The 10,015-nt window shown below is 44.5% G+C and overlaps 1 protein-coding gene across 4 annotated transcripts in view; it reads left to right on the top strand.

Annotated features, from left to right (window-relative positions):
* Window positions 1-2,524: 2,524 nt before the first annotated feature.
* Window positions 2,525-10,015, top strand: part of ARMC9 (armadillo repeat containing 9) — a 60,818-nt gene continuing 53,327 nt past the window's right edge. Inside the window, exons 1-6 of one of the 4 annotated variants that reach the window (XM_065072887.1) lie at window positions 2,525-2,620; window positions 2,947-3,042; window positions 4,383-4,508; window positions 5,062-5,232; window positions 6,263-6,418; window positions 9,532-9,624. In XM_065072887.1, the coding sequence (XP_064928959.1) occupies window positions 2,992-3,042; window positions 4,383-4,508; window positions 5,062-5,232; window positions 6,263-6,418; window positions 9,532-9,624 (597 nt within the window). In that variant the 5' untranslated portion in view covers window positions 2,525-2,620; window positions 2,947-2,991. The other 3 variants (XM_065072886.1, XM_021280511.2, XM_065072885.1) reach the window with 3 other exon arrangements.

The following is a 10,015-nucleotide window of genomic DNA, read 5'->3' as shown; positions in this document are numbered from 1 at the left end:
TCTTTGTAGGGATTATAGACTTGAATTCCAGCGTGCTTTCTGGACATCACGTGAAATGTAACTAAGCAAAAACTGGGCTAAAATCATGGCTTTGTTGCTTACTGGGACAACCATAATTTGAAGAAGCAGGGCAGAGGAAAGGGTATACATTGTCAGGCTGCTTGTTCCCTTTGTAAGTTATTTAGGGTCTTCCTTTCTTTTCCCAAAAAGCAGCATTCTGCTTCAAATACCAGCCCACAGCCGCCTGGCCGTGGAGCAGGGGTGAGAGAACTCCCACGGGTCATGGGTGGAGCGCTAGTGGCTGCTCGCCATCTGCCATAACTCAGCTTCGCATCACCTCGCTGTTTCCAAACATTTCACTTACTAAGCTGATAACTTTAGATCTGGCAAGAATATGCAAGGGAGCCTTTTTTTTATTTTTATTTTTTCTGTTCCTTAAATATATATTTTTTGATTGCATAAGAAGAGCAGCCTTAGATCATGAGGCAAAGGAAGGCTGTACTCTGAAACGTGTTCACCCACGCTGGTGTTGGAAAGTTAAGGTTTGGCTGGAGAGACCTTATGGTTGTCTACAAGCACCTGAAAGGAGGTTGGAGCATGGAGGGGGTTGGTCACTTCTTCCAAGAAGCAAGTGATATGACAAGAGGAAATGGCCTCAAGTTGCACCAGGGGAGGTTTAGATTGGGTAATAGGAAAAAATTCTTCCTGGAAAGGGTTGTTTGGCATTGGAACAGGCTGCCCAGGGCGGTGGTGGAGTTGCCATCCCTTTAGGTGTTTAAAAGGCGTTTAGACGTGGTTCTTAGGGACGTGGTTTAGTGCTGGAGTTAGTTATGGTTGGACTCGATGATCCTGAAGGTCTCTTCCAACTGAAACAATTCCATGAGATGGTCTCAGAGTAGAGCAGTGCCTCTGAACTGGCTGGTATGGTTAGCTTTTGGGTTTTGTGAGGTTATTAAGGATCAAAACCCATGTGTGGGGGGCAGATATAAATCTCTGTGTTTATTTTCAGCTGCCCACTTTAGGAGCCTTTTGAAAGAAGAAAGGTGGTGCTGTGCTGCATCTGGTTGCAGGACATGCAGAGGACATGAGCCAACAGTGTGCCCAGGTGGCCAAGAAGGCCAATGGTGTCCTGTCCTGTATCCAAACTAGCGTGGTCAGCAGGCCAAGGGCAGTGATCCTTCCCCTGTACTCTGCATTGGGGAGGCCACACCTGGAGTATTGTGTTCAGTTCTGGGCCCCTCAGCTCAGGAAAGACATTGAAGTGCTGGAGCGGGTCCAGAGAAGAGCAACAAGACTGGTGAAGGGACTTGAACATAAGACCTATGAGGAGAGGCTGAGGGAGCTGGGCTTGTTTAGTCTGGAGAAGAGGAGGCTTAGAGCTGAGCTCAGCACTCTCTAGAACTACCTGAAGGGCAGTTCTAGCCAGGTGGGGCTTGGTCTCTTCTCCCAGGCAGTCAGCAATAGGACAAGGGGGCATGGGCTTCAACTCTGCCAGGGGAAATTGAGGCTGGAGATTAGAAAGAAATTCTTTGCAGAGAGAGTGGTCAGGCATTGGAATGGCTGCCCAGGGAGGTGCTGGACTCGCCGTCCCTGGAGGTTTTTAAACTGAGATTGGACATGGCACTTAGTGCCATGATCTAGTCAATGGACTGGAGTTGGACCAAGGGTTGGACTCGATGATCTCTGAGGTCTTTTCCAACCCAGTCGATTCTGTGATTCTGTGATTCTTCTTAGGTGTTCATGGTGGAAAACTGCTGCGTGGGGTGAGACCAAAACCCCGAGCGGGACATCACTGGTGATGTTTTGCTGTGACTAGCAAATGCTTGCTAGAAAACTTAGTGTTAATGGCAAGAAGTTCACTAAGACCGCTGTTAATTAAAAATGAGACAAAGCCTGGATAAGGGGCTGGGGGGCAATCCTCCTGTTTGTTTTGGTCGAGCATCCAGGCAGTGACGCCCGGTCGGACACCTGCCACGTGTGCACGGCTGCTCTCGGTGCCCCTCGCCCCCGCCGTGTTCGGCCTCATTCTTGGCAATGCCCTTCCCTTTGCGCCCGGCATCTTTTCCAGGATGGGGCGAGCGGAGCCGGCGGCCTCGGCCGCACGCTGTTCTAACCAGAGCGGGAATTACGCCCAGCGCCTCCATCCCCTCAGAGAGCGCGGTGCCCGGTGTGGCAGGGGAAGGTACCGCTGGGTCAATGGTAAGCTGAAATTAAGAAAATAGTCTAATTGTGCATCTGAAAGCCACAGGGCTATGGGCAAGCGCATGGAGAAGGCAGTGTGTGGAGTTTTTAGGAGACTTCTGGGCTGTACGGGGTGGGAAGAGGCTACAAAAACGTATGTTAAGACAGTAGATGATTTTTTATTAAAAGATGAACTTGATCCCAAACTCTCATGGAGTGACGTCAGAGACTGGGAACCGGCAAGGAGCGGGAAGCTGCAGATCTCCGCGCCGCCCTCCAGGGGGCGCTGCCCGCAGGCACGGGGCGGGGGGGGGAACGACACCCCTATGTCACGTGACGCACCTTTCTCCGCTTGGGATTGGCTGGGAGGGATCATGGGGGGGGGGGGGGGGGGAGACGGTTGCCAAGGCGACGGGCGGCGGCGCGGGGCGGGGGACAGGTAGGCCGTGCCGGGGGCTCTCGGGGTTTGGTCGCTTCCCTCCGGCTGGTTCGGGAGCCGGTGGGGCCGCGTGTTCTCGGCCCCGAGGGGGCGGCCGCAGCGCCCCGGCCAGGGTGGGAGTGGGAGTGGGCGGCGGGCCGCAGCCGCGGGCTCCTGTGTGCGGAGCCGGTGTGAGCGCCCCGCGGCCTGGCGAGAATCGCGGCTCAGGCCGGCTGGGAACTTCCCGGTGGCCGGGATGTCGTCTTCATGCGCTATGTTTGTAGGTGAGGTGGCCCATGGGCTGTGTGGACCTCTGTGCTCCCTGCTAACACCCCCTTTCTCTGCAGTTTTCAAGGCTTACCAGCGATGAGACGTAGCAGTGATGCTTAGCGATGGGCGATGTTCTAGCCTATGAAGCTGAGTTGCTTGGACTAGTGAGAGAGGTTGGTTTTCTCTCTTTTTTTTTTGTTGTTGTTGCTGAAATGAAGAAGGCAATATTTCATAATGCTTGTTTTCAGAGCTGCGTGTTGTAGTTGTGGTCTAAATTCTGGAGTTCATTGAATCACAGAATAGTATGTGTTGGAAGGGACCTTTAAAGGTCATCTAGTCCAACCTCCCTGCAACGGGTTGTCCGTCCACTCGGGTGTTTGCTGCACCCTGAAATCATATTGGCTCCTGTCACGCTCTATATATTCAAAAGGCTCAATGTTCATTAAATGTCAACAATCTAACAGCAAATCAATCTAGAATTACCTGTTGTTCATTGCAAATGTAGCTTTCCTTAAAGGAACAGTTGATGAAATCTACAGACAGCTTTGGGGTTCAGGTTCAACCAGCGATAGCGGTGAGATCTTTAAAACATTGTGTAGCTGCCACCTTGTTCTGTATGTGCATAAAATCACAGCAGCATATAAAAACCCTAGAGCTGACAAAGCCCAGGCTAAAGTCCTGAGACCACTGCTCTCCGAGGTTTAATGCCTGAGCAGAATTTCCCAGCCAGGCACTCTACCCAACTTAAATCTTTCTGTGGACCTCAGAAAATAAATCTAAAAAGAGATTTGAGTACTTAATCATTGCTATACGGCTGTTTATGTTAAGAGTGAAGAAAGTAAATGATTCTTGTTCTCTGTGACAATGTTGGGAACCCAGATCAAGTCTGCAAAATGAAATGTGATGTCTTGCCACTGCAACCAATAACTAAAACTCCTGAGATGGGGGGAAGAGAGAAAAGTTGTGTGCAATGTAGCCGCTGTACATCGTGGGAGGAGGAGGCAGGGCTGTTCATCTCTTTTGTCAGAAGAACAGTGCTTGATTAGTTGGTTGTTAATTTGGCTTGCGCAGCTTCAGGTGAGTGACCTGGCTTAGGATTCAAGCTGTCTGACCGCTGCTGTGGAGATGGGAATGACGTGTAAGAATTCTGCCCTCAGAATATTACTTGCAAGGAAGAGATTTACTTGTTTCTTCAACCAAGGTATAGCATTAATGGATTTTAGTTCTTCTTCTTCTTTGGTTGAATGAAATTACTGGCTGAATCGAGGGGCATCGTTCTCCCAGAGAGGATGTGCTGGGTTGTCAGTGCTGTTCTCTAGGATTCAGGAGGAACTTTGAGAGACAGAATATTCCTACCACATAAGGTACCAGTTCTTGGTTTGTTGCTGTGCACTCTTTGGCATTTGTGGACCGTGCTACAGAGAAGCTTGAAAGGATTCTGTCAATTCACGGGTCGCTTATTGAAGCATTAATAATCTAAAAAATGTTCTTCCTGTATGTTTTTACTTTGTAGTATTTGGATTTTGCCGAATTTGAAGAAACTGTGAAAGTATTTACAAAGGAATGTAAAATAAAAGGGAAGCCACTACCTAAACCAGCAGGTGTTTCCTCAAGAGATTCAAAAGCTTTGCCTGTTCAGGTAATGCATCATTTACACTTGTTTTGAGTAATATTAGAGCCAGTTATAGGCCACTAACTGCTGTGTGAATTATTATGGCAGTGAGATTATCTGAACTGTCTAAACAGATTCTGGATTATTTGAAGAAGTCTGCTAGCAGTCTTCTTCCAGAGCAGGAGCTTTTTTTTTCAGAACTTCAGTCCTTTTGAACCTGAGACAGTAGCTTTGGTTCACACTATTTAGGGTTTTTAACTTGCCATTCTTTGGTAAGACTGATTTTCACACACCATAGGCATTTGTTTTTAACTTATGGTAAAGGTGGGTCCGCAGATCAAGATGCTTGAAAATTTAGGCTTTACTTCTTGTACTGATGGTTGGTTGAGGCTCTCAGAGATATTAAAGGTAGGTGGAGAAAGAATATTTAGATGTTCATTAAATGGTGAGAGGTTTTGGATAAAACTTTTAATTCAAAGCCTTCAGATGGCACTTGAATTTGTCATTCACTAACCAACTGTTGATAAAAATGTAGCTCTTCGGTGTTTAGTTTTTCACTGAGTGCTTTTCCCCCTTGCAGAACGATCTGCTTGTAGCATTCGACAATGGTGAGCAGAAAGTTTTCTTCCAGCTCTGGGAGGAGCATATTTCGTCTTCAGTCCAGGACAACGAGCCAGCTGCCCAGAAGCTGGAGTTCTATCTTCATGTACACTTTGCCACCTGCCTCTTAAAACACTCAATTGGAAAGCCTGTAAGTTGAGTTCACACCTCAAACTTCAAATAATTTTTGTTTGTTTTACTTCATTTATTTGTCTTTAGTGTGGATAAGGGTGGGATGTTTAGTAAGAAGAATTCCCGGAATATGAATCCAGTTTTTGGGTCACAGGCTTCATTTGAATTGAACCAGACCCCTTGTATTGTCAAGTACAGAGATGAAGTTGGAGGTCTCCTTATCTTGGAGCTACTGAAGTATTTTAACTTAGAAAATACCAGCATACTGATACTTTCACACCTCTAATTGTAGTCCATATGAGATTCTTAAAACACTTACTTTGCTTCCAGTTTGGACTGGAGCTGTATGTTGAAATATAAACATTTCTGATAAAATGGCAAAACTGAATCTTGACCAGCTCAATATATCATATTGAAAACTATAATTCCAAGCTGTCATAAAATAAAATCTGCATTACATGGAGCTTTTATGATGAAGAGACATTTAAATAGCCTGGATTCATCCAGATCAGCCAGGGCGTAATAGCTCCTGCCTTACACCTGTCAGCTGCTACAGGAGCATTTTGATGCCTTCTGTGTGTTTTCGAGCCTCTAAGGAGCTTTTGGTCTGTTCTTAAATATCTATTCTATATTCTGTTCTGCTCCCCTTTCTGGTGCTGTGTGAGCGGATCTCACGGTTCTTCACGTGACACTAAAATGAAGCACATCTGAAGTGGGTGTTTCCTCTCTGCCCTGAGTGTGAAATGGCACTCTGCTTTAGAAATCTAGCCTGAAGTGGGCAGGAATCATTTACATTCAAAAAGCAATTGTTCCTGTCTTCTTTTGCTGCACCTAGGCAACCAAAACAACATTGGTTTAAATTCGCTATTTCGAGTGGTGAAAACAGGATATAATGCTCTCTAGTTAAACAAACATTGATTTTTAGATAACAAGTATTCTGGGCTTTCAAACTTGATATGAATGCGTTTAGGTCTCTGCTTGTATTTGCCAGCTTTACAGTGCATTCAGAGTGGCAGTTTTCTACATAAATATGCTGCTTTATTTCCTAGGACAAAGCTGAATTTGAGGAAAGGATTTCTCATTTTAAGGCATACCTGGAAACAAAAGGAGCTGCACTGAGCCAGACGACAGAGTTTCTCCCTTTCTATGCTTTGCCTTTTGTTCCGAACCCCATGGTACATCCTTCATTTAAAGAACTTTTCCAGGTAAGTATCTGTGTTGCAGAAATGGTAGTTATGACGTTTTTTCTCAATGAGTAATAGATATCGGATGATGTTTATTTTGGTAATCACTTTTATTGTTTCCTTTAATAGAAGCTGTACAGTCATAAAATAACATGTATTTGATGGAGGAAGAGTTGTGAGAGTGCCATCAATAACAGAGTACCATCTTAAATATCTATTCTATATTCACTTGAGTCCTAAATGGTACACCAGCTTTGTGTCCATAAATAAGAGTTGCTGCCCCTCTTTGCTTTCCACATGGCGCTGAAGCACACATGCTTCTGGGAGTTGCTATATAGTAGTTCAAGCCCACTTACTTTTTTGGAGGTGGTTGCCCAACATGTATGTGTAACTGGATTTAAAATATGATAGCTGGGCATAAGGAGGCTGAAGCAGTTTAATTTAATGTGGAAAAGAGAAAGTCAGGTTTATAAGTGATCCTCCTTTAGCAGAAAATGAGTCAGTGTTGCCTGTGTTCTGAGAAAAGAATGCTGGAGGAGCATAGCTGTGCTTTGTGGTTTGGCGACTCTTGCCACGGGCATTTTCCTGGTTAATTTTTTTGTTAAATACATTTCAGCCTTCGCCTTTTGAATGGCTATTTGAGAGTTCTTAGCCCTGCAAGTACAAGGTGAGAAGAGTGTAAAAGTTGAACTTCCAAATAGATCTCATTTGCAGGTGCAGCTTCAATGCGATGATGATCTACAGTTATTCTGTCAGTAGTAAAATGCCTTTACTTTAACCCTCACATTGGCTGCTTGCTGGGCACCATGCAGGTAGCTGGTTAGGAAATGATGCCCAGAGCTGTGGTTTGACATTTCAAAGTATTGGTGGCAATACCTGTGGGGAAGGTGCAGCCACCACTTCACTGTTCCTATGGTACAAAACTGCACCTGAACTTCTTGGTTACGCTGAAGAGAGCTGGTGTATGGTTGCACTTGGACTGGATCAAGGAATTGATCTGCATTATTGCCTGTGGATGTGTGTGTATGCAGCTCCCACGTGCACACACATACACAAATATGTTTGTAAAAGATGGATAACATTTTGCCTGCTCTGCTCTGCACCGGTGCGGCCTCACCTGGAGCACCGTGTGTGGTTCTGGGTGCCACAGGATAAAAGAGATACAAAGCTACTGGAGAGTGTCCAGAAGAGGGCTATGGAGTTGGTGAAGGGTTTGGAGAGGAAGCCGCATGAGAAGCAGCTGAAGTAATTTTGCTTTGTTCAGCCGGGAGAAAAGGAGACTAAGGGGAGACCTCATCATGGTTACAGCTTGCTCACACGGGGAGGAGGAAGGGTAGGAGCCGATCTCTTCTCTTTAGTGACCAATGACAGAACCCAAGGGAAAAGCAGGAAGATGTGCCAGGGGAGGTTCAGGTTGGACATGAGGAAAAGGTTCTTCACCCAGAGGGTGCTGGACACTGGAACAGGCTCCACAGGGAGGTGTCACAGCCCCAAGCCTGACAGTGTTCAGTAAGAGACTGGACAACACCCTCAGACACATGGTGCGACTGTGGGGTGTCCTGTGCAGGGACAGGAGTTGGACTCAGTGATCCTTATGGGTCCTTCCAACTCAGGACATTCTGTGATTCTATGATTCTGTCCTATCACCTGTACAGCTGTGCTGGCTTATCTTACCGGCTGTGGCAGTTATTGCAGGGGGAGGAGATCTCTTCAGCCTGCAGTGCTGCCACATGCTTTTTGATGTCAAATGAAAACTTAAGTGATACTTGCCCTAGGGCTGGCTTTGGCTGTACCGGCTGATGAGGAGCTCCAGTTTAATGCCAAAAAAAGGCATATACTGCCATTTTCCTATGGGACTGGCTATAAATAATGAGATGTACTGGTTGACCTCAGAGATGGGATATGACCGCTCTTTTTCAATTATACTTAGCAGCTTTTTTTTTAATGCCTTATCTAAGACGAGGTCCTCAGGTTTATTCATAGTAACCCAGTGTCCAAGCTCTTAGTCCACAGTCACTCATATTTTCTTGTGGGAATTGTGCAGCTCATTCCATATGAGTGTTGAAACAGAGATTGTTTTACATTTGAGAAAGAACAGCAGTGAGTCACTAGTCTACTAAGCAGTGTTCTTACGGCATTATTTTTTTCTCAGGCGTCTGATGCTTTATATAGCTGGAGTTCCTGTCTGTTTGTGTAATATATCTCGAAAAATAATGTATACTACTCTCTGTAGGAGACATGGTTCCTTTCGTAATATGCAGCACACTATGGTGCACCACTGTCTGGATACTGAATTGGTAAATGCAGCAAGTAAATTCTGTACACTCTCCAGAATGGTGAAATAAGGGGAGATCTGAGCTGCGAGAACAGCTTACAATGTGTACATATACAACAGTAAATTTAGGAAGCTTCTGCTACTTGTTGGAAGATACTCCTTTTTCATCAGTTTCTGCTTGACGAAAAGTTAGCTAACAAACTTAACTGAAGGTCTGAAATAGAAGAAATGAGTATTCAGTGAATTCTTACATGTAGTTTGACTTTTTTCCTTAACCATTATTTTCTTGTGCTTATGAGACACTATGTCAGGCAGAAGACATCGTTCCCGTTAGTGGCTGATGGCTTGGTCTATTTTCCATATGCAAGTTGTTTTTCTCCAAATCCTTATTTTAGAAATGTTGTACCCTGATGACTGATGTCACGTCGTGACGTTTGCAATAGTGATTGACAACATTTACAATTCCCAGATTTTGTTCGGAGTGAAAGATGACTACAGTGATTACTTTTTGAAAACTGACCAATGGAAAATTATTAATTCAGTACTCTATTGAATAATTTAAAATTCATCCTCCTGATTTTGTCTTTTTTCCCAAGTTGCTTTTATTTTAAAGGCACTTCTAATTTAGGGGTTGTTTTTGTATGTTGTTGCATACAAGGCAACAACATTACGCGATAGTTCTACACTCGCAATAAGGCTGCATGATGTTTTTGCAATTCTTGTCTAGGAATAATACTGAACTCTCTTCTAACTTCTGTCCACTTGTTTACTAGTGGAAGGTTGCTCGGATCCAAACAGTACTTTCCTCAGAGTGTACATATTTGGAGAACAACTGTCATCATTTGTTTTTCTTTTCAAGGATTCTTGGACATTGGATTTAAGGACAAGATTGGAAAAGTTCCTGTCTCTGACTCTCAAAGCCAGACAGACTCCTCGGCTTCTCGCTTTATTTGTATCCTTTTGAGAAAACATTTTGAAGATAATTAGTTACCATAAAGAAGCAGTAAAACTTATTGGAAGGGTGTGCTGCTAAGATTTATTGCAGTCATGTTGCAGTTCAGTGTTTTTATGGTAGGAAACATTGTTTATATTCCACATTCAAAAAAACCTTCTGAAAAAGTTATGTAAAGACAACGTATAGATGCATACGAACCTGCATAATTATCATATGTATAAAGTATAGGATACCCGAAGGCACCGACCTGACCTGATTGCTTTCTTCTAGTTTTTAAAGTTGTTAGTCTTTAAATTAGCCATTTCAGGGAATAGCTGAAAGTTTTTGGAATGCTTAAAAGCCCTGGGAAATTATTATTTTACTCATGAATTGTGCTTCACACTGTATT

Source organism: Columba livia, chromosome 9, assembly GCF_036013475.1.
Source record: "Columba livia isolate bColLiv1 breed racing homer chromosome 9, bColLiv1.pat.W.v2, whole genome shotgun sequence".
Taxonomy (NCBI): Eukaryota; Metazoa; Chordata; class Aves; order Columbiformes; family Columbidae; genus Columba; species Columba livia.
This window is presented reverse-complemented; position numbering and strand designations above follow the sequence as displayed.